The following is a 23,554-nucleotide window of genomic DNA, read 5'->3' as shown; positions in this document are numbered from 1 at the left end:
TTGGGTCAGAGCCAAAGGCCCTCTCTCCAAATACAGTCACATTCTGAGGTAGTGGGGTTAGGGCTTCAGCATATGAATTTTGGAGGGACACAGTTCCTTCCATCACACAGAGTTATCAGAGAAGGTAATGAGATCAAATTCTAGAAATGGGCCTGAAGGGACAAATGAACCCAAGATGATGTGCCTGAAATTCAAGAGCAAGGTCCAAGCTGGAGGCAGGGAATTGGGGATTATTAATGAGGTGTGGTTGAAGCCTTAAGTGTGGATAGGTTCACCCAGAGAGAATGTAAAACATGAGAGGAAGAGATTCTTTTCTAATTACTAGCATATGGTAATATGTAGTGCACAAGAATACCTGCTAATGATAATTCATGCCAATTAACTAATCCATACTAATTCAGGATAACTTTGCATCAGTTATCTTACTTGTTTTGCTCAAACATGTCCTCCATGAGAATTATTATCCTTAATTCACAGATGGGGTGACTGAGGCTCAGCAAAGTAAAAATGGGGGTCAAATCCAGCCCCCCCATCTATTTTTGATTGGCTTATATTTTTTAATGGCTGAAGAAAAAAGAATAATATTCTGTGTCAAGTAAAAATTATATACAATTCCAATTTCAGCATCCTTAAATAAAGTTTTATTGGCACACAGCTATAACAGCAAGGTTGAGTAGTTTTGATGGAGACACTATGGCCTGCAAAACATAAAATATTTACTACTGTGGCCCTTTACAGAAAATGTTGGCCAATCCCTGGGTTGGATGGCTTGACCAATTGCAACACTAGCCAATGGTAAATTTGGGTGTCCAGCCCAGGCAATCTGGCTTCACCATCTCAGGCACTGTGATTTACTGAAAGACTTTGCTGGCCATTTCAGATACAACAAGAGTCAGGGATTTTTGCAACATAGGCAGGAACTTGTCCCACCAAGGCCAAGCTCAATCATTTCCCCTTGGCCTTACACAGATTAGACAATGGGGACACTCAGGAATCTGAGTCCTGTTGAGAATTTCCATTTTTTCACCTTAGTCACTTTACCTCTGTCCGTTTTACAAATCCTGGTGTGTTAATCATAGGCCATTTGGTAGCAAAGAACAAAACCCGCATATGCTTCAGTAAAGAGGGCTTATGGGAAACATGCAGGGGCATCCAGGAATCCCGGCTTCAGGAAGAACACCAGACTTCCAAAGACCTGGAAATTTGTGTGGGAGTTACTCTCTGTGGGGTCCCATGTCTCTTATTTTCTCTCAGCACCTGAACGCTTCTCCTCTATGAATAGTAGTGCCCTCTGCCATTCTCTTCACTTTAATTCCCAGTAAGACTATGACTTCCTTTTGACTCTTGGTTACATCCACACTTGTTACCCTTCCTCCCTTGGGAACCTTCTAACATGTGTCTTATATGTATGACTCCAAAGAAATTTTTATAAAACACAAATCTGAACATGCCCTACTTCTGATTAAAAATCTTCAGTGATTTCCCATTTCATCCTCATCCTCCTGGCTTGGGATGCTGTGTGTGAAGTTAGGAGCTGTGGCAGCTATGTTGCAGCCATTAGGTGGCAAACTCCAGGAAGAAAGCCACCAAACTGGGGATGATAAAGTGGAAGGATTAAAATAAATGTGGTTCTTGATGATATTATTCAGACAGAATCCAGCCTAGTACTGTCCATTTCCAAAATTCTTGTAAAGTAGACCATAAATATTGTGTTGGTTTCAGATGTTGTTAGGTATAATTGTAAACTGTAAATGACTTATAATTGAAAAACCCTAATTGATTCAGGGCCTTGGCAATAATGTTTTTAGGATGATTGTCTTTACTCTTCTTAGGAGACCAGAACTTAGAATTATCCAGAGCAAGGGCCACAGTCTATGGAAATTCCAGGTGGGAAATGTATCTCTAGGGGCTAGGGACCTCAACAAGGACACATCAGAATGATGGAGTCAAGAGACTCTTTGGAGTGAGTTATCGAGAAATGCAAGATGAAGAAATAAATATAGTGAATGTACACTATTCCCTTAGGATGTTTTGCTGTGAAAGAGAGCCAAGAATTTGTTGGAAACTAAAGAAGGACGTGGAATCAAAGAATACATTTTTTATAAGATAAGAGGTTCTAGACCATATTGGGGTGCCGAAGGGAATGTTGGAGTAGAGAGAAGATATTGTTGCTACAGGGAAAAGGGGAAAAGTGAAGGAGGGAAGTTCTTAAGAAAGTGGGTTGGGGGCAAGGTTCAGAAGACAAGTAGAAAGCTAGGTCTTGGGGCGCCTGGGTGGCTCAGCTGTTAAGCATCTGCCTTCGGCTCAGGTCACGATCCCAGGGTCCTGGGATCGAGCCCCACGTCGGGCTCCTTGCTCAGCGGGGAGCCTGCTTCTCCCTCTGCCTCTGCTGCTCCCCCTGCTTGTGCTCTCTCTCTCTTTCTCTGTCAGGTAAATAAATAAAATCTTAAAAAATAATAATAATAATAAAAAAAAAGAAAGCTAGGTCTTGGGCTGGTGTACTTGCTTGTTGGTCATGGAGGCAAAAGCAGAGAACAGCGGGGCAGGAGGAGACAGGAGGGTGGATTTGGTGGAGTACAAAGCAAGGGCATCAGCTGTGAGTGGACATGACAGAGGAGGTTCAGAGCTTTAAGGAGAAAGCAGAAAGGCCAAAGTAATTATCATGGACCTTGGGGAAGTGAAGGTAATAGAGAAGCAGTAGCCTTCCAGAGCAGTGATTCCTGGTCTCCACATGAAGAGGCTGGTGCTGGATGTTCCATGGAACCCATCAACAGGACTCAGCTCTGCCTCCTCAAAACTGCAACCTTAAACCTTAGGGCAGTCACCTCCCCTCTCCAAGCCAGAGTTTCTTCCGTCATTTGGTGATGATTATGTTTAGCCCGTTCGGAGCTTGCTGAGCTCAGAGGCAAGAAGAGTGGGGATGCAGCACAGTAATGGCTCTGTAGATGGGACTCAGTAAATGGGAGCCACCGTGATTTGGACTGGTTGCACGTAACAGGCTTCCTGCTCACCCTCCAACCATGGTGGAGTAACAGTTGCACAGTGTGTCCCCTCCTGTCATTGCAGAATCTTCCTTATTCATTGCTTTTCAAATGATTGCCTTAAAGATTCTTGAGGACAAACAGTCCTCAGGGTGTCTCTGTGGTTAGTTGTGGGGGAGGGAGGAGAGAGGGAAGGGGGAAACATCTGCAAGTTACTTCTCAGACTGTAGGGCATCGAAGTTCCATAGAAAAGTGAGCCATGTATGTAACTTTAAATGGTCTGGTAGGTACTTCGAAAAAATAAGAAGAAACACGTGAGGAGAGCCTGGGTGGCTCAGTCGGTGAAGCGTCTGGCATCTGCTCGGGTTGAGATCCCGGGGTCCTGGGATCAAGCTGAGTGGCGCTCCCTGCTCAGCAGAGAGTCTGCTTCTCCCTCTGCCTCTGCCCCTCCCCCCACTTGTGCACGGGCTCTCGCTCTCTCGCTCTCAAATAAATAAAAAAAATATTAAAAAAAAACAAAACAGGTGATGTTAAATTTTAGAAAATATTTTACTTAATCTCCCATAGCCAAATAATTGTCATTTCAATATGGAGTCAATATAAAAATTATTGAGATATTTCACATTATTTTTTAACATTCTAAGTCTTTGAAATCTGATGGGTGCTTTTACTCGTACAACCCATCTCAAATAAGACTAACCATGTTTCGAGGGCTCGAAATACGGGGGGTGAGTGGCTATTGCACTAGATAGCTCAGGTGCAGAGGTGGGATGGCAGAGTAGGAGCAGAAGGAGACCTTGGCTGGAATCTGACAGCCTGAGCTGCTGAGTAAAGCTCTCGGCAAGAGCCCAGCATGTATTTTGCACAGCCCATCTTGCTAACTTTCATCCCCAGCACGTATTTGGACGGTAATTACTACCGTGCTCTTCTTCATCCCCAAGAGTACGGAGCCCACACAATGGATGGAGAAGGGCACCCCATCTCTCCGGTCAGGAGAACCACAGAGACCAGAGCCTGACTTCCTCTAGCACAGAATCCACAAGCTATAACACTTGATGACACATTGTTACCACTCACTGATCCATTTTGCCTGTCCTTGAAAACCAACCAAATATTGTGCCTGACCTCTCACAAAGGGGAGCTCTCATGCCCCTTATGAGAGAGGAGGGCAGGATCTGAGATGGGGAAGTTCCGTCTTGTTGCCCTCAGGCAGAGAGTCAGGGGAGGAAGAAAGTCTTAGCTCATGTCTGTCTGACTGTGAGTCATTGGAGCTATCTCTCATCAATCAATCATCAACCAGATGTCCATACACCTTTTTTTTCTTTGCGTCTTAAAAATTGTGATAAAATACACATAATATTTACTATTTTTAAGTACATAAGTTAGTGGCATTAAGCACATTCATATTGCACAACCATCACCACGCCCTAGTTCCCGAACTTCCTCATCACCCCAACAGAAACTCCGTACCCATCAAACAGTAATTCCCCATTCCCCAGCCCCTGGCAACCTGAATCTGCTTTCTGACTGAGTTTGCCAGTTCTGGACATTTATCTACGTGGAATCATATAATATGTGATCTTTTATGTATTGCTTCTTTCTCTTTTCGAGGTACATCCATGTTATAGTAAGTGTCAGTGCTTTGTTCCTTTTTATGGCTGAATAATATTCCACTGTGTGAATGGACCACACTTTGTCTCTCCACCCATCCGCTAATGGATATTTGGCTTGTTTCCTTCCACCTTCTGGCTACTGTGAAGAGAGCTCCTATGACCATCTGTGCACGTTTTTGTTAGAGTTCTTGTTTTCTCTATATACTTTTTGCCCAATCTTTTCTCTCAGAGGGCAAGGACCTTAGCCTCTTTAGCTAAGTGATCTCGCTGGTAGGCTTGCATGTTAGCAATTGTGGGAGTATCTGTGCATGTTAGCAATTGTGGGAGTATCTGTGATAGTGTGATTTATAATAAAAAATATGTATTTGAGGGGCGCCTGGGTGGCTCAGTCGTTAAGCGTCTGCCTTCAGCTCAGGTCATGATCCCAGAGTCCTGGGATGGAGCCCCGCATCAGGCTCCCTGCTCAGCGGGAGGCCTGCTTCTCCCTCTCCCACTCCCCCTGCTTGTGTTCCCTCTCTTGCTGTCTCTCTCTCTATCAAATAAATGGATAAAATCTTTTAAAAAAAAATATGTATTTGATCTTCACCCCTGTTTCTGTCATAAAGCTCCCAAATCTCTTGAAATTTCCCGTAATGGGAGTAATGAAGGTGTTTGTTGTTACGTTAATGAGGTGACTTTTGAAAAGCACCTAAGGATGGGGGCCAGTCACCAGAGGAGTCAACTTTCAGTAACCCCGCCCCCTCCTTCCGCCATCTCCTGGGAGGGGAGAGGGGCTGGAGATTGAGTTCAGTCACTAATGACCAAAGATTTAATCAGTCATGACTATGGAATGAAGCTCCCATTAAAATCCAAAAGGCTGGGTTTTGGAGGGCTTACAGTTTGGGGAACCAGAATGCTTCCACATGCCACCAGGCTTAGCCCCAAACTCCATGGGGACAGAAACTCCTTTGATTGGGACCTCGCCCTATGTTTCACTTCATCTGGCTGTCGATTCATACCCTTTATTATTTTTTTAAGATTTATTTATTTATTTGAGAGCGAGAGAGCAGAGTGGTGAGAACACAAGTCGGGGGAGAGGCAGAGGGAGCCTGATGCGGGGTTCAATCCCAGAACCCTGGGATCATGACCTGAGCTGAAGGCAGATACTTAACCGACTGAGCCACTGAGGCGCCCCAGTTCATATCCTTTAATATTCTTGGTAATAAACTGGTAATCTAATGAGTAAACAGGTTTCCTGAGTTCTGTGAACTACTCTAGCAAATTAACCAAACCCAAGGAGGAGGTTGTGGGAAGCAGGTGACAATTTGGTCTTGCACCTGGCATCAGAAGTGGGAGGGGGGCAATCCCGTGGGACTGAGCCCCCAACCCGTGGGGTCCGACTCAGTGTAGTGTTGGAATTGCGTCAAACTGTAGGACACCCAGCTGGTGTCAAAGAATTGCTTGGTGGTGTGGGGAAAACCCCACATGTTGAAATGAGGTTCAGAGTCATCGACTCCTCATTTTCCTCTTCCTTGACCCGCTCTTTGTCATGGCAGCTGTGCATCCAGCCCGGAGTCTAAATCTCTAGTGGAGGAACTAGATTGCAAATTTAATTTAATTTTAATGCATTTAAATCTAAATAGCTCCATGTGGCTGGAGGCCACAGGGTTGGCCCTGCAGCTCTAGTGTGACTGAGGGTCCCTCTCCCCTTCTCCCCACCACACTCTGAGCTCATCAAGGCTGTTCTGAGTCCCGTTTGCCTCTGCGTTCTGGCCACAGAGCCTGACACGTGCAGGCCCCAGAGAATATGAAGGAGTAAGTACCCTCAGGTCTCCTGATTGCCTTTGTATTCCCAAATTTCACTCCGCTTTTGACAAATATATTTGTGAGACAGCTACTGGTATTTTCTGATAACCTTTCAAACCTCAGGGAGATGCGTATGTTGTCAGCGCAGATCACAAATCAACCCTAAGGTGCAGGGGCCAGCAGAGGTAGGAGCATGGGGGTGAGGGCTTGGGTGTTTAGATTCCCAAGAGTCTCTGGCTCAGCCACAAATGGTGCCAACACATCCCTGAGTGTTTGGAAATCAGGAGAGACCCCAGTTCCTGTTACTCAGGCAGCCCCTGGTCTACTTCTCCTTCTGGTCCCTCAGCTCTGCTCCTTTAGAAATCATGGAAGATTGTGCAAAGCTGTTGAATCTCAGATCTGTACCTCTGAAACAAATAATGCAATATATGTTAAGGAAAAGAAAAAAAAAGAAGAAGGTAGCAGGAGGGGAAGAATGAAGGGGGGGAAATCGGAGGGGTAGACGAACCATGAGAGACGATGGACTCTGGAAAACAAACTGAGGGTTCTAGAGGGGAGGGGGGTGGGAGGATGGGTTAGCCTGGTGATGGGTATTGAGGAGGGCACGTTCTGCATGGAGCACTGGGTGTTATGCACAAACAATGAATCATGGAACACTACATCTAAAACTAATGATGTAATGTATGGGGATTAACATAACAATAAAAATTTAAAAAAAAGAAATCATGGAAGATTGAGAAATTTTGCTTCATCAGAAGATAGATCTGTGAAGGGTAGAGAACAGAGAACCTCAGCTCTAGGGCAACTAGGGAGTGCTGGGGACCCAGACTCCTGGCACCGAGGACTTCATGGCTCTGACCCTCTGCCTTCCCAACTCTGTTAACAGTCCCTCTGTAGAGGATTATCTGCACAAGGAAGAGAGACAGAGAATATTCACACAACAGGACGGTCCTCTACAGGAAGGAGAATGAGCCAATCATAACAACGTGCACAACTGTGGATGAATCTCACAGACATAATGTTGAGCAAAAGAAGCCAGGCACCAGAGGCACCTGGGTGGCTCAGTTGGTTGAACGTCCGACACTTGACTTCAGCTCAGGTGATGGTCTCGGAGTTTCGGGGTCGTGGTATTGAGTGCTGCATCAGGCTCTGTGCATGCAGCAGGGAGTCTGCTTGAGATTCTCTCTCTCCCTCTGCTCCTCCTCCCACTCATGTACTCTCTCTCTCTCTCTCGCCCTCTCTAAAGAAATAAAATCTTTAAAAAGAAGAAGAAGCCGCCACTAGGCATACAAGAGGAGGCACTGTCTGAAATTTTAAAACGGGTCGATTAGACCGAGTCGATTAGAATCAGGACAGTCCGTCTCGTGTGTGGGGGGGGTGGGGGGAGGATGGGCACGGGGTGAGGGCAAGGGGGTGGTGAGATGTTCTCCTTCTTGATCTTGTGACCATTTGTTGGTGGTACATTTATGATAAGTGTAATGTTCTGTATGTATATTATACTTTGGTAAACAGTTCACTAGAGAGAGAAAGAAGGGAGGACAGAAAGAAAAGAGGCGGGAGGTAGAGGGGATGGAGGGGTGCAGGACAGAGAAAAGAGAAAGGGAGGAGGGAGCACTTTCCTGGCACAGGAGAGGTGAAGGGTGGGTTTCAGAGATTTCTGCAGCTGCAGATTTGAGGTGGGTGAGTTGACACAGGGCTCCAGGAAGACAGTGAAAATCATTTCGTACTCTTCCCCACCCCACCTCATCCACACAGAGGGGCGCTGGGAGAAACACCAGCACTACGCACAGAAATATCTGTGTTCCCAGCACAGTTGTCAGTGACCTGAAGCAATCTGGATAGTGCCTGAGGCAGAGACCACCACGGACAAATGCCCACTCTGGGCAGGATTATTTCCACAGGCTTCAGATGGTCTCGGTCCCCCAAGCCTCAGAACAGGCAGGGACCATGATTTCTTGACTCTGACATGGTGGCGACCCCAAATCTGTCCTTCTCTCTGCCCCCTGTTGTCTGTGGGGGCAACACCAGTGATGTGTTGAGATGGCTTGTACCCTCTCGCAAAGAGATAGTTGTTAAAATTTCAGGAATTTTAGGAGCCATTATTAGAAATCAATCATATAAAATTAAGTCACATTTTAAAAAGACAAATTCTTAAAATCCATCACCTCCTAATTTCTTTGCTATATTTGAGGAGCAAATCAAGTTCCAACATACATCTTTGTTTCACGTCTGTCTTTCATTAACGTAAACAAAAATACCACCCGACATTCATGTCGCACCTACACTTCTTCGTCAGTGAACGAGCTACATATTTGCTGGATTAGATGATAATCAAATATTCGTTTGTAGTCTGATAGTGTGATATTACTGTTGGCGACAGAATTATGAAAATTGGTGCAGGGTTTTGCAAGAAACAGCAAGTCTCCTGAAACTACAGTCGTATGGAATTTACAACAAAGAGTATCATGGATTGTACTATTATTTGTAAACTGTGTGCTACCTGGGCTTTAAAGTCAGTAAATCTTTTATTGTAAACGTAAGTCTCTATGTACAGGCATACTGTTTTTCCTGGAGCCCGTTGTTAACATTTAACAGCACACCGCAGTGCAGAAAGCACGGGGACCTCCGATTCCGAATGAGCCGTGTTCAAATCCCAGCTCCGCTGCTACCTGTGTGACCTTCACCGGGTCACTTACCTTTTTGAACCTCAGTTTTCTCTAACACCGGGTCTGGAGTAACTATCTGAAGGAGACCTTTGGTTAGAGCTAATGGATGTGAAGTAGGCGGCCTGGGGTGTGGCGCAGACCCTGGCCACCATCAACATTTTGGCTATTTCCGCCTGCTGGAGACAGGCCTGCAGCACTGACCACAGAGGAGGCTCCCGGCATCTGTCCCTCTGACTTCCTCCATCTGGAGCCCACAGGGCACCCCTTCGTGCCCTGCCATCTGTGCTGCATGCTGTCCACTCCCCAAACTTTTCCAAGCTCCTTGAAATAGTCTCGAGCGGGCGGGTCTTTTCTCCCTCCTCCAGAGCTGAGGAAGCCGGGGCCCAGGGATTGGCTCTGTGGCCAGCACAGCTCCATCCACGCACATCCGTGAGGTCATGGGCTCTCCTCGTCTGCAGCTGGAAGGAGGACACTCGGCCAGGGTAGGACAGGACTTGCCGAAGGCCACCAGCCTTGGAACCCAGGAGCAGCTGACTCCAGACCGTGGGCCCCTCCCAGACCCTACCGGGCTGACCCCCCCAGATCATGACTGAGGTGGCCAGAGTCCCCTGTTGCCACCTGAACCATTCACCGAGACCTTCAGTGCTGCTGGTTCGGGAACAGTTAACAAGTATCTCACATGGCAGTGTGCCAGGCAGATGCTCTCTCCGTGAATCTGAAGGGCTACCCTGTGAGGGACAACTTGAGATACTTCCATTTCACAGATGAGGAAAGAGAGGCTCAGGGGAATGAAATGACTCCTTGCCAAGAACACACAAGTAACCACCTCCTCCTTGGGGCCCCAGACTGTCCCTCCTTCCACATCCTCGCATCTGTCTTCTGACTCAGACAGTTGTGTTCCTCCCATGGAAGCTCATCAAGCACTGGTCTGTCTTGGAACTGGACTCAGGTTCACAGTGGACCGCTTTCGGAAGGAAGTGGTGGAGGCACAGAGCCAAAGCCATGTGAGCAAGAGTAACCTGGGTCTCACAAAATTTTCTGTTGGAGCTCAGAAGAGAGTCCAGCCCCAGGCCTCCGCTTCAGCACCTAGCAGTGCAGATCCCTCCCTCAGACCCAGGGGTCCTGCCCCCAACCCCTCCTCCTTCAGGCCCAGGAGTCCAGGCCCCCTGCCCCTCCTCCCTCAGACCCAGGAGTCCAGGCTTCAGTCCCTCCTCCCTCAGACCCAGGGGTCCAGGCCCCCAGCCCCTCCTCCCTCAGACCCAGGAGTCCAGGCCCCCAGCCCCTCCTCCCTCAGACCCAGGGGTCCAGGCCCCCAGCCCCTCCTCCCTCAGACCCAGGAGTCCAGGCCCCCCAGTCCCTCCTCTTTCAGACCCAGGAATCCAGGCCCCCAGCCCACTCCTCCCTCAGATCCAGGAGTCCAGGCCCCCTAGTCCCTCCCCCCTCAAACCCAGGAATCAAGGCCCCCCAGTCCCTCCTCCCTCAGACCCAGGAGTCCAGACCACCCTCCTCCCGCAGACCCAGGAGTCCAGACCCCAGCCCCTCCTCCCTCAGACCCAGAGGTCCAGCCCCCAGCCGTTCCTCCCTCAGTGACCTTCTTTTCTGACTCTGCTGCATCACTCTGGCTAGGAAACTGTTCTTCTCAGGCCTCAGGCTCCCTCTCTGAAAAAGGAGACACTTCTCTTGCTTTCCTGGGAGAGTTTAGAACTCCCAGAAAAAGGAAGTCTCCTTCTTCTTCCTTTCCCTCTTTTTGGCTCTTTCTGTTTCTGTTTCCTTCAGGGACATGGACAGGAGCAAAGGAGGAAGCTGGGACAGGGTTAAGGAAGGACAGGGCCCCCGGAGGCCCCACAACTTCCTCCTGGAGGCCAAAGGTGGACATGCAGTCACTGCTGCCTCCCTCTCTCCCTCCCTTCCAGAATTTCTGCCGAACCTTGGAGGCCTGGGTGTTTCCCAGAATGCAGGCGTGTGGGAGGAAAGGCCCTGTGGGCTGCCACTGTCCAGGGCTCTGCTCAGCGCTGGGACCCAAGCCCTCTGAGTTCCTGGAAGTCCACAGGCAATCTGCTTCCAGATTTGGATCTTTGCTGACCCTGGGGCACCTTGCCTAGGGTCCCACCTCCCTGGGAGCCCCTAATCCCGTGCCTCTCAGGACTGACCACTCAGGGATGGCTCCCCCACCAACTGGGTAGGGGTGTGGGGAGGGGGTCCCAGCACTGGGCTCTCTCCTGCCCACTTCACCTTCCTCCTTGTCCCTCTCCCCTCCCTCCTCCTCCTCTACCCTCCTTCCTCTTCTCTCCTTTTCCTCCTCTTCTTTGTCTTTCCTCTTAGGAAGACAGAACGGGCGGTGGTAGTTCTGTCTTCCATCGGGATCTCATTCATCCGACACGCGTTTGTTGAACACCTACTGTGTACAAGGCACGGGTCCAGATCCCAACGGAACAGAGTCATGACCAAAACAGGCAAAGACCACTGCCTGTATGGAGCTTGTGTTCTAAGGAGGGAGATGCACTTTATACAAGAAAGGCAATAAACGGGCAACTTACACTTTATGTAGGAAGGTGAAAAATGCTGTGACAAACAGGAAAGAGCAGAGGGAGGTAAAGGGGAACAGGAGTGGTGGGGGGCAGGTTTCCAGATGAGGGTAGCCAGGTAAGCCAGCCTCCCTCTTCCCTTCTCCCTCCCTCACTTCCTTCTTTCATTCCTCCTCTCCTCCATCCTTCCACCCTTCTCTGTTTCTCTCCTTCCCTCATCCCTCCATCCTCTGTGTCTCCCTATCTACACTCTCCCAAAGCACTTCCTTCCCACCCAGACACATTTGCCTGGACTCAGGTATTTAACAAAACACCACAACTTCCTCACCTTACTTCCCCAGGGCCCTTGCTTTCCCTCCTTCCCCAGGAGACAAGTCATCATTGAGAAGGGTACCTGACCGAAATGAGGCAAATGTAGTCAAAAGGAGCTCAGATGAAAGGCTCAGTGAGCTGCCTCTCGGTCTCCTTGCTCCTCAGGGTCCTCAGGGAGCTCTGCTCAACCTCGCTCTGTGCTCCCCCTCTCCTCCAGCCCCACAGCAGCTACTGCCTGCATCCCAGCTCAGACTTGTTCATAAGAGACCCTGATATAACCCCGCCACTCAGCCACCCCTGCCATAAGTCCCCGGTCTCTCCATCCAGTTTGTCCCTCACAGGCACCCAGAGCCACCCATAACTCTCCAGCACCCCCAGGACCAAATCCCAGCCCCTGAATCTGCCAATCCTGCATGTGGTGAACCCAGCTATGCATCCCACCCCCACCCAGTGCTTTGCCCTTTATGCTTCTACACATCAACCCACCTGTACTTTGCTGACCGGCCAGGACATTTCTTGCCTTGAGTGCCCTTCCTACTCCACTTTCTAACCGCTAGTCCCACCCCCACCCTTACCTTGGCTAACTCTACTCCTCCTGGACATCACCTCCTCCAGGAAGCCCACCCTGATTCTTCAGCCGGGTTGGGGCATCCTCGCACTCGTCTTTGATCCTCTGTTTACACAGCTGTCTCCTTCACAAGATTGGCATCTCCACAAGGGCAGGGCCCAGGTCTGAGTCATCTCTGTGTGCCTGGCATCACCCAGCCGAGAGCCTGACCCACTGGTGGTGCAGGAGATGTTCCTACAGGGAACAAATGTTCTTTTCCCCTGCCTTTCCATTTCTGCCTTATTTTCTCCCCACTCTTCACCCCTGTCCTGGTTTTCTGTAAACCAAAGCCCAAGGTTTTCTGATGATGATGGAAATCTTGGGAGGGCCACTGTGTACCCAGGGCAGGGAACAGAGATCAGCCTCCACTGGAGTGGAGGGTTCTGGGAGAGATGGGTGTTAGTGAGGGGAGCAAGAGGTGATCCTGCCACTACCTCTTGCCTCCTGTGGGAGTGCCTGGTTTCATCTGTCCTTGTTTTGGCTGCTGCCAGCCTTGATCATCTCTCCCTGCAAGGAATTTTGGGAGACTGGACATGTGAACCTGAGGGAGGAGGGGGCTGGGAGCTTGGACTTTTGGGAGGGAGGAGGGGGCTGGGGGCCTGGACTCCTGGGTCTGAGGGAGGAGGGGGCTGGGGGCCTGGACTCCTTGGTCTGAGGGAGGAGGAGGCTGGGGGCCTGGATTCCTGGGTCTGAGGGAGGAGGGGCTGGGGGCCTGGACTCCTGGGTCTGAGGGAGGAGGGGGCTGGGGGGCTGAGGGCCTGGATTCCTGGGTCTGAGGGAGGAGGGGGCTGGGGGGCTGGGGGCCTGGATTCCTGAGTCTGAGGGAGGAAGGGGCTGGGGGCAGGACTCCTAGGTTTGAGGGAGGAGGGGCTGGGGGCCTGGACTCCTGAGTCTGAGGGAGGAGGGGGGTGGGGGCCTGGACTCCTGGGTCTGAAGGAAGAGGGAGCTGGGGTCAGGACTCCTGGATCCTGGAAGTGGAAACCATTGGGGTTTAAAGTGCTGGTCCCTCCTTCATCCACACTCTGGTTTTAGAAACATCTGGTTTTATACAGCTGCTCCACCCGGGCAGGGTGCGGTGGGGGCTGGGCAGCCAAATGCCCGGCTTCTGAGTGGAGCCTGGCCTGCCCCCACCCCCACCCTGGGGTAGAGGAATCTCCCTCCCCTCCTGCTCTGGGCTCAGCTCCCACCGGGGGATCCATCATCCTGACACAGCCAGACACCAGGCGGCAGGCTCCTGGCAACAGCAGCGTCAGGATGCGGCCCTGCCCTGGTGAAGTGGGCGGGGTGCCTCTCACTTGGGCCCTGAACTGGCCTTTTCCCCGACAGCCAGACCAGGCAAGGCCCAACCTAGTGATGGCCCCTCACACCCTGCCTTCCCCGGGGAAACCCAGGGAGTGAGGACTTGGTGTCCTGCAGGGGAAAGCTCCAGGACAGTCTGGATGCGATGAAGCAGCAGGAGGGGAAAAGGAGGACTTAGAGACAGAAAACACAGTCAGAGAGAAGCAGGGAATGAGAGAGTCAGAAAAACATATACAGAGATGGAACCTCAGAAGAAGATGCACAGAGATACACAGAGACCGAGGGCGATAGAGACAGAGACAGAGACCAAGAGAGACAGAGAAAAGAGCAACAACCACTGAGAGGAACAGGGAGAAACAGAGAAACAAAAACAGGGAGATGGGAAAAAAAGATACAAATACAGATATTGAGAGAGAAACAGAGAAGATAGACAAACACAAAGGAAACAAAGGCAGAGACACACAGGAGAGTGAGAAAGGAAGAGAGTCATAGAGTAGGAAAGTCAGGGAGACCGAGAGTCGGAAATGAAGAGACAGACAGACACAAACCCAGAGGGAAGCAGACAGAAATGGGCACAGAGAGAAGGAAAAGGGAGAGAGAGAGAGAGAGAGGCATGGAGAGAAACAGGAACACACAGAGACAGACAGGTGGACAGAGACTCAGAGACAGTAGGAGATGGGCATGTACGACCACAGACGGAGAAACAGAGGCAGCTATAGAGGGAGAGAGACGGGCATTATCAGTTCACCCGAAGAGGAACAGAGAGAAAGAATTAGATAGAGGGTTTTGTTTGTTTGTTTGTTTGTTTGTTTTTAATCATGGGAAAAGAAGGGCATGGAAACAATGACATTTATCACTGAGCCTCCTGGTCCTGAGGGGCTGGGGCCTTAGAAGCCCCAGGACCCCGTCTCTGGCCTCTAAGCGAGGCCACCTTCACTCTGACTCAGGTTCCCGGGGCTCCCTGGGGGCAGCTGACGCACAACTCTGTGAGTTCACGGCGGAGCCCCTGGGAGACAAATCCCAGTGCCCAGCCCCCTCCCCGGGCCCTGGCACACGCGCACACGCTCGCACGGGCACACATGCAGACCCACCACCACTCACAGCTCCTTGCGGACAGCGGGCCTCACAGCCAGCGCGCGCGGCCACACCCACAACCACGCGCGTGTGCGCATTTTCTCGTCCCCGGGGCTTCGAGGGGAGCGGCTGGGATGCGGGAGAGGTGGGCAGAGAAATCGGGCAGACAGGAGGAAAGACGGAGGGTGTGGGGGGGCGGGGAGAAAGCGAGGGAGGGGAGCGCAGAAATGGAGAGAAAGAAGAGCGGGGAACGAGAGCGCAGAGCCGAGAAGGAGGCCTGGGAGGGCAGGGAAGGGCGAGACGGCGGCCCTGGGAAGGGAGGCCGTCGGGCGCGGGGGTGCGGGCAATGGCGGGAAGCGGGTGGAGCTGCCCGGCTGGTCCGTGACCTCAGGGCCCCTGGCCCAGCTCCTCCCTGACGTCAGCCCTCCTCCGCCCCCGCCTGCGTCGGTCTTCAAATGACCCCCGGGCTCCCCAGCCACAGCGAGACCCGGGAGCGAGCAGGAGAGGAGCGCCCGCCGACCCGCGGCGATGACACAGGTGCGTGCGGCCGGGCGGGGACTCTGGCACCTGTGCGACCACGTGGGTGGGGGGGTCGGGGGACACCGCGCGCGCTCCTGTGCATGACGGCGACCGTCGCTGTGGGACAGTGACCCGGTCGGAGCGCTTGGGTTCCATCCCCCTGTGTAGGTGGCCATCGCGCCTGTAGTGTATGAGAAGTGACATGTCCTTGCTGATCCCGCTGTAAGCCCGTGTCTGCGTGCGGGGTGCGGGTGGGCGAGGCAGAGCTGTATTTGCTCGACACGTGGGCCGGATTTCTACGTTTATGTGCTCAATAACTATTAAGTTGAACCAAATGAAATCGCAGGTATCTGGTCACTTCTGCCCTTTAAAAAATGGCCACTCCAGGGCGCCTGGGTGGCTCAGTTGGTTAAGCGACTGCCTTCGGCTCAGGTCATGATCCTGGAGTCCCGGGATCGAGTCCCGCGTCGGGCTCCCTGCTCAGCGGGGGGGGGGGGGGGGGGGGGGGGGGTCTGCTTCTCCTTCTGACCCTCTTCCCTCTCGTGTTCTCTGTCTCTCATTCTCTCTCAAATAAATAAACAAAATCTTTAAAAAAAAAAAAGGCCACTTCATAGGGCTCAACCTTAACTGTTACTGTTTTCTGAAGCTCTGTCCCTTTGCTCCCACCCGGACCCACAAGTGGGTGCCTGTATCTCTGTTGCTCTGTGGGCATCCGGTCCTGGTTTAGCTCCTTCCTGCTCAAGGGCGTGCTCCCAAGTTCACCTGTGTGGCTGTTGGTGCGGGTCTCAGGATCCCTAAGTTCTAACAGCAGGTGTCTGGGTTATCTTCTAGAATATGAACGTCCTCCTGTGTGGGCACACTGTGTGTCTCTTGTCATGTGTGAATATATGTGTGGGGCTGTGTGTCCACAGCTGATACAGGTGTGTTTCTGAGTGTTTTAATAATGTAATCATTAATATTGAGTGATTACTAGGCTCAAAGCTCTACTTATAGAAGCTAAAAGCCATGTCCTATAGAAACATCATGTGAGCCACATACATAATTTAAAATTTTTAGTAGCCACATTTAAAAGGTAAACTTACGATCAATAATATTTATGTAACCCAATATATCAGGGGGCATCAGTTTTTTTCTGTATAACGCTAGATAGTCAATATTTGAGTTTTTGTGTGTGTGTCATATGATCTCTATTGCAACTACTCAACTTTGGTGTAGCGTGAAATCAGCCATAGACAGTATGTAAACAGATGTGACTGTATGCCAATCAAAGTTGATTTAAGGATGCTGAAATTTGAATTTCATGTAATTTTCATATGCCACAAAATATTATTCTTTTGACTTTTTTCACCTATTTAAAAATGTAAAAACTAGGGATGCCCAACTGGCTCAGTTGGTAGAGCATGCGATTTTTTTTTTAAGATTTTTATTTATTTATTTGACAGAGAAAGAGAATACAAGCAAGGGGAGCAGCAGAGGGAGAGGGAGAAGCAGACTCCCTGCTGAGCAGGGAGCCCATGTGTGGCTGGATCCCAGGACCCTGGGATCATGACCTGAACCAAAGGCAGGTGCTTAACTGGCTGAACTACCCAGGCACCCCTGAGCACGTGCTTCTTAATCTCGGGGCTGTAAGTTCAAGCCCCACACTGGGTGTAGAGGTTACTTAAAAAATAAAATCTGGGGTGCCTGGGTGGCTCAGTCATTAAGCGTCTGCCTTCGGCTCAGGTCATGATCCCAGGGTCCTGGGATCAAGACCCGCATCGGGCTCCCTGCTCGGCGGGAAGCCTACTTCTCCCTCTCCCGCTCCCCCTGCTCGTGTTTTCTCTCTCGCTGTGTCTCTCTCTCTCAAATAAATAAAATCTTAAAATAAATAAATAAAATCTTTAAAAAACCAAACAAACTAAAATGTTGTCTTCGCTTGCAGGGTTGTAGTGAAAAGGGTAGCAGGCATTTGGCCCGAGGGCTGTAGGGTGCCAATCCCGGCTCTCTCAGAAATATTATCATTTCATGAATAGACGCATCAGACCTATATTTGCTACAACATAACATAAAACTTCAAAACAAGATTTTTAAAACTATCATTTCAGTATGTAACCAATACAAAAATATTAACGAGATATTTTACTCTTTTTTTTTTCAAACTAAGGCTTCAGAATCCAGATGTGTAGCACATCTCACGCAGATGCTGTATTTTCTTTTTTTTTTTTTTTAAAGATTTTATTTATTTATTTGAGACAGAGAATGAGAGAGACAGAGAGCACATGAGAGGGGGGAGGGTCAGAGGGAGAAGCAGGCTCCCTGCCGAGCAGGGAGCCTGATGCGGGACTCGATCCCGGGACTCCAGGATCATGACCTGAGCCGAAGGCAGTCACTTAACCAACTGAGCCACCCAGGCGCCCCAGATGCTGTATTTTCATTGGAGATACTTGATCTGCATTTAGATTTCATAAAATTTACCAATGAAAAAGCAGCTTCCCACACCCTACTTGTTTCAAACATACTTAAAAGCTTTCCAATAATTGAATCAAGTGTCAGTTTCTGACGTTAAATATTTAAATAAAATTAAAAATTCAGTTCCTCTGTCCTACTGGCTGTTTTTCAAGGACCCAGTAGCCACGTGTGGCTGGTGACGCCTGTATTGGACGACACAAATCTGTGTCCTAATGACTCATTTAACTCGTAAAGAAGCCCATGAGATGGGAGCTGGTGACACAGGAGGCAGTTTAGAGGACGATGGAGCCAGACTGCCTGAATGGCCTTGGGCAAGAGAAATCACTGCCCTGTGCCTCAGTTTCCTTATATGTAATAGGAGCAACAGTATCCACCACACTTGGACAGTACTTGGCGTGTAGAAGGGGCTAAATCCTCATTTTACAAGATGAGAAAACGGAGGCACCCCTCTCTCTGATTCTGAGCTCTTCCTGCAACATGTACTGGGCACTTGGCCCTGTCGGGAACCTGAGCAATGAAGGAGAATGTGGTCGTTCCTTTGGGAAGTCAGAGAAAAGACTCCTCCACCTGTGAGCTTCATGACCTTGAGCAAGCCACTCTTCCTGGCTAATCAGTCCTCAGTTTTGCTATGTGTATGGTGGCAGTAAACATTATCTCCTGCCCCCCCATCCCCAGCTCTCCCGACAAGTAAAGCCAGTATTTAAGCTGGTAGTTCAATGACCGGATTCTTAGTTTCAAATCCTGGCTTCTCTGCTATCCAGCTGTGACCTTGGGCAGGTTGCTGCACCTCTCTCTGACTCAGTTGCCTCGGCTGTAAAATGGGGATAATAGTACCTACCTCATAGGACTGTCCTGAGGATTAAAATAAGTTTCTATAAAAGGCTTATAGCAGCACCTGGTACATACCATATTGCATTAAAAAAAAATTATTTCTTTATTTGACAGAGAGAGAGACAGCGAGAGGGAACACAAGCAGGGGGAGTGGGAGAGGGAGAAGCAGGCTTCCCGCTGAGCAGGGAGCCCGATGTGGGGCTCGATCCCAGGACCCCGGGATCATGACCTGAGCCGAAGGCAGACACTCAAGGACTGAGCCACCCAGGCACCCTCATATTGCATTATTTTTAAGATGATGATGATGATCTCAACACTAAGAAACCTTTAATTGTGAGATGAGTGTTTATGTGCCACCAAGAAGCGGGAGGGGAGGAGATCCCCTGTTAATTAAACTGTGACATTCCGTTGAGTGTAATCCTCATGGATTGAAGAGCTGTTTAAAATGTGGGGAAAAATGTATTAGAATCAATATACTATAATCAGGCATGGAGCTTTGCTGTTTGCCACAATTATTTTCATTAGTGGAAATAACTTTGCAGTACCCAGGGGATTTTCTTTCTTTCTTTCTCTTCCTTCCTTCCTTCCTTCCTTCCTTCCTTCCTTCCTTCCTTCCTTCCTTCCTTCCTTCCTTCCTTCCTTCCTTCCTTCCTTCCTTCCTTCCTTCCTTCCTTCCTTCCTTCCTTCCTTCCTTCCTTCCTTCCTTCCTTCCTTCCTTCCTTCCTTCCTTCCTTCCTTCCTTCCCTTTCTCTCTCTCTCTCTCTCTTTCTTTCTTTCCTTTCTTTTTTTTAAGATTTTATTTATTTCTTTGACAGAGAGAGACACAGTGAGAGAGGGAACACAAGCAGGGAGAGTGGGAGAGGGAGAAGCAGGCTTCCTGCTGAGCAGGGAGCCCGATGCGGGGCTCGATCCCAGGACCCTGGGATCATGACCTGAGCCGAAGGCAGACGCTTAACGACGGAGCCACCCAGGCGCCCCCCCACCCCCCTCCCAGGGGATTTTCTTTACAAAAAGGGGATGTTGTATTGGCTTGGGGGAAAGCAAAAACCCTAGGTCTTCCCTTCCCAGAAGAGGATCTCAGGACTCTTCCCCCTGCTATCCCCTCTCTCTGCTCCCAGCAGGACGCGCCCAAGCCCACCCCGGCCGCCCGCCACTGCTCTGGCCTGGCCCGGCGGGTGCTGACTATCACCTTCGCGCTGCTCATCTTGGGCCTCATGACCTGGGCCTACGCCGCCGGGGTGCCGCTCGCCTCCGATCGCCACGGCCTCCTGGCCTTCGGTCTCTACGGGGCTTTCCTCTCCGCACACCTGGTGGCGCAGAGCCTCTTCGCGTCCCTGGAGCACCGGCGGGGGGCGGCGGCGGCGCGGCGGGCGGCGGCGCGGGGGCCCCCGGACGCGGCGGCGGCGCGCAGCGTGGCGCTGACCATCTCGGCGTACCAGGAGGACCCGGCGTACCTGCGCCAGTGCCTGGCGTCCGCCCGCGCCCTGCGGTACCCGCGCGCGCGGCTGCGCGTCCTCATGGTGGTGGACGGCAACCGCGCCGAGGACCTCTACATGGTGGACATGTTCCGCGAGGTGTTCGCCGACGAGGACCCCGCCACGTACGTGTGGGACGGCAACTACCACCAGCCCTGGGAACCCGCGGCGGCGGGCGCTGCAGGCGCGGGCGCCTACCGGGAGGTGGAGGCCGAGGACCCGGGGCGGCTGGCGGTCGAGGCGCTCGTGAGGACGCACAGGTGCGTGTGCGTGGCGCAGCGCTGGGGCGGCAAGCGCGAGGTCATGTACACGGCCTTCAAGGCCCTCGGCGACTCCGTGGACTACGTGCAGGTGAGTGCGAGTGCGCGCGCCCCACCGCGCCCCTGACGCTCGCAGTCCCTCTTCGCTAGGCTTCTTCCTTCAGGGCGGAAAGCGGAGTGGACCTCTTTTTTTTTTTTTTTTTTTAAGATTTTATTTATTTATTTGAGAGAGAATGAGAGACAGAGAGCATGAGAGGGGGGAGGGTCAGAGGGAGAAGCAGACTCCCCGCCGAGCAGGGAGCCCGATGCGGGACTCGATCCCGGGACTCCAGGATCATGACCTGAGCCGAAGGCAGTCGCTCAACCAACTGAGCCACCCAGGCGCCCCAGAATGGACCTCTTTCTAACTCCCTTTTTTATCCAGCATTCAGTGTAGGGATTCTTTCCGTCTCTCCTTCGTTCTTACGTCCCTCTATCCGTCCATCCAATAAGGAGACCACTCATTTTATTCATCGTGTAGCGATTCATTAATTCCTCCACCCCCCCTTTTTTTTTTAGATTTTATTTATTTATTTATTTGAGAGAGAGGATGAGAGGAGAGAGAGAGCACATGAGAGGGAGGAGGGTCAGAGGGAGAAGCAGGCTCCTCGCTGAGCAGGGAGCCCGATGCGGGACTCGATCCCGGGACTCCAGGATCATGACCTGAGCCGAAGGCAGTCGCTTAACCAACTGAGCCACCCAGGCGCCCCAGAATGGACCTCTAACTCCCTTTTTTATCCAGCATTCAGTGTAGGGATTCTTTCCGTCTCTCCTTCGTTCTTACGTCCCTCTATCCGTCCATCCAATAAGGAGACCACTCATTTTATTCATCGTGTAGCGATTCATTAATTCCTCCCCCCCTTTTTTTTTTAGATTTTATTTATTTATTTGAGAGAGAGGATGAGAGGAGAGAGAGAGCACATGAGAGGGGGGAGGGTCAGAGGGAGAAGCAGACTCCCCGCCGAGCAGGGAGCCCGATGCGGGACTCGATCCCGGGACTCCAGGATCATGACCTGAGCCGAAGGCAGTCGCCTAACCAACTGAGCCCCCCAGGCACCCAACTCCTCCCTTTCTTCATTCATTCAACCTCAAGTTGCATACTCTATACTCTTTCTTTCACTCTTACTCATACATTCTTTTTTTTTTTTTTTTAATTGTAGTTGACATCACTCGTCCCTTCTTACATCCATCTCTCCAGTACGGAGGTCATTCATTTATTTTGTTCATTCATTACCTGTTGGATGCAACCTCTTTCCTTCCCTCGTTCACCCATCCATCCATCCATCCATCCATCCAGTCATCCACTCAATCTAAAGATTTATTCATTTATCCATCCAATGTAGAAATCATTCATTGCTTTATTCACCCATTCAACGTAGAGATTTCTTCCTGTCTTCATCCAAAGTAGAAACTCATTCAGTAATGCACTGCATTAGTTTTCTATTGCTGCCTAACAGATGACCACAAATTTGGCAGCTTGAAACAAAACACTTATCTCCTAGTTTCCATGAATCAGGAGTCTGAGCGAAGCTTAGCTGGTTCCTCTGTTCAGGTACCATCAGGCTATAATCATGATGTCAGCTGGAGCTGGGTCCTATCTAAGGCTCAGGGGCCTCTTCCAAGCGAATGTGTTTGTGGGCAGAACTCATGTTCTTGCAGCCATAATACTTCTTCTTCCAGATCAGCAAGAGAAAGTCTCTGACTTCTAGACCTTCTTTTAAAGGGCTCACCTGGGGGCGCCTGTGTGGCTCAGTTCAGGTCATGATCCTGGAGTCCCTGGATCGAGTCCCGCATCGGGCTCTCTGCTCGGCAGGGAGTCTGCTTCTCCCTCTGACCCTCCCCCCTCTCATGTGCTCTCTCTCTCTCATTCTCTCTGTCAAATAAATAAATAAAATCTTAAAAAAAAAAGGGGGGGCTCACCTGATTAGGTCAGACCCACCCAGGAAATCTCAGTAGATTAGAGATTTTTTTTTTTTAAGATTTTATTTATTTATTTGACAGAGGGAGAGACAGCGAGAGAGGGAATACAAGCAGGGGGAGTTGGAGAGGGAGAAGCAGGGTTCCTGTGGAGCAGGGAGCCCAATGCAGGGCTCGATCCCAGGACCCCGGGATCATGACCTGAGCCGAAGGCAGACACCTAACGACTGAGCCACCCAGGTGCCCCAGGGATCTTAATTACATTGCAAAACTCCTTTACTATTTGCATATAAGGCAATATAATCATGGGAGTTATGTGCCATCACTTTTGCCATATCCTGTGGGTTAGAAGCAAGTTACAGGTCTTGCCCACATGCCAGAGGAGGGTATGATACAAGGTTATGGGTCTTAGGGAGGTCATCTTAAAGTGTGATTAGACATTGAAAATGACTACAAAATTGAAAGTTGTGTTCAGATTGGGTGCGGAGTGTCCCAGCAGCTCCCCACCCTTTGGTGCCTTCCCCTCAAGCACCAGCCCTGGGCAGGGATTTGGCCTGATCCTGGCCCTTTCCACCCCACAGGTCTGTGACTCGGACACAAGGCTGGACCCCATGGCACTGCTGGAGCTGGTGCGGGTGCTGGATGAGGACCCCCGGGTAGGAGCTGTTGGGGGGGATGTGCGGATCCTTAACCCCCTGGACTCCTGGGTCAGCTTCCTAAGCAGCCTGCGGTACTGGGTGGCCTTCAACGTGGAGCGGGCTTGTCAGAGCTACTTCCACTGTGTGTCCTGCATCAGTGGTCCCCTAGGTGAGCAGGGGTAGGACTTGGGAAGGGCATGGATAGGGTGGAGGGGGCGAGAGGGAGCCAGAACGGGTTGAGGATATGATTGAGATTGGGGACAAAGATGGGGCTGCAACAGGGGTTGGGGATAGGGACACAACTGGAAGTTGGAGGCGGGATGGCGTTTGGTGGGGTTGGAGAAAGGGTGTGGATGGGGATAGGGAATGGGGAAAGGTTTAGGGAAGGGAATGGGATGGAATTGGAGTCAAGGAAAGGGTTGGGGCCAAGTTTGGGGTTGGTGAAGGGTTTTTGGATGGGGATGGGTAGGGGATAGGACTGAGAATGGATATGGGGTCGAGGATGGAGTTGGGGTGGCTTTGCTGTCAAAGTGGATGTGGGTGTGGGTCAGGGACAGGATTGGGG

At 50.8% G+C, this 23,554-nt stretch overlaps 1 protein-coding gene and 1 long non-coding RNA gene across 2 annotated transcripts in view; both read left to right on the top strand.

Moving 5' to 3' along the window:
* The window catches only part of LOC123855941 (uncharacterized), a 40,667-nt gene extending 32,940 nt beyond the window's left edge, over positions 1–7,727 (top strand). Inside the window, exon 4 of the long non-coding RNA XR_010408303.1 lies at positions 7,266–7,727. This is a non-coding gene — a long non-coding RNA (uncharacterized LOC123855941). The remainder of the gene's footprint in view (positions 1–7,265) is intronic.
* Positions 7,728–15,096: 7,369 nt separating this feature from the next.
* The window catches only part of HAS1 (hyaluronan synthase 1), an 11,835-nt gene continuing 3,377 nt past the window's right edge, over positions 15,097–23,554 (top strand). Inside the window, exons 1-3 of the mRNA XM_045892016.3 lie at positions 15,097–15,399; positions 19,782–20,486; positions 22,933–23,158. Coding sequence (XP_045747972.1) covers positions 15,391–15,399; positions 19,782–20,486; positions 22,933–23,158 — 940 coding nt within the window. The 5' untranslated portion in view covers positions 15,097–15,390. The remainder of the gene's footprint in view (positions 15,400–19,781; positions 20,487–22,932; positions 23,159–23,554) is intronic.

The sequence above is a fragment of the Mirounga angustirostris genome, unplaced genomic scaffold (genome assembly GCF_029215605.1).
Source record: "Mirounga angustirostris isolate CCGP_5_RB_7025 unplaced genomic scaffold, mMirAng1.0.hap1 SCAF_16, whole genome shotgun sequence".
Taxonomy (NCBI): domain Eukaryota; kingdom Metazoa; phylum Chordata; class Mammalia; order Carnivora; family Phocidae; genus Mirounga; species Mirounga angustirostris.
The sequence above is the reverse complement of the archived record's forward strand: the minus strand, read 5'-3'. Positions and strand labels throughout refer to the sequence as shown.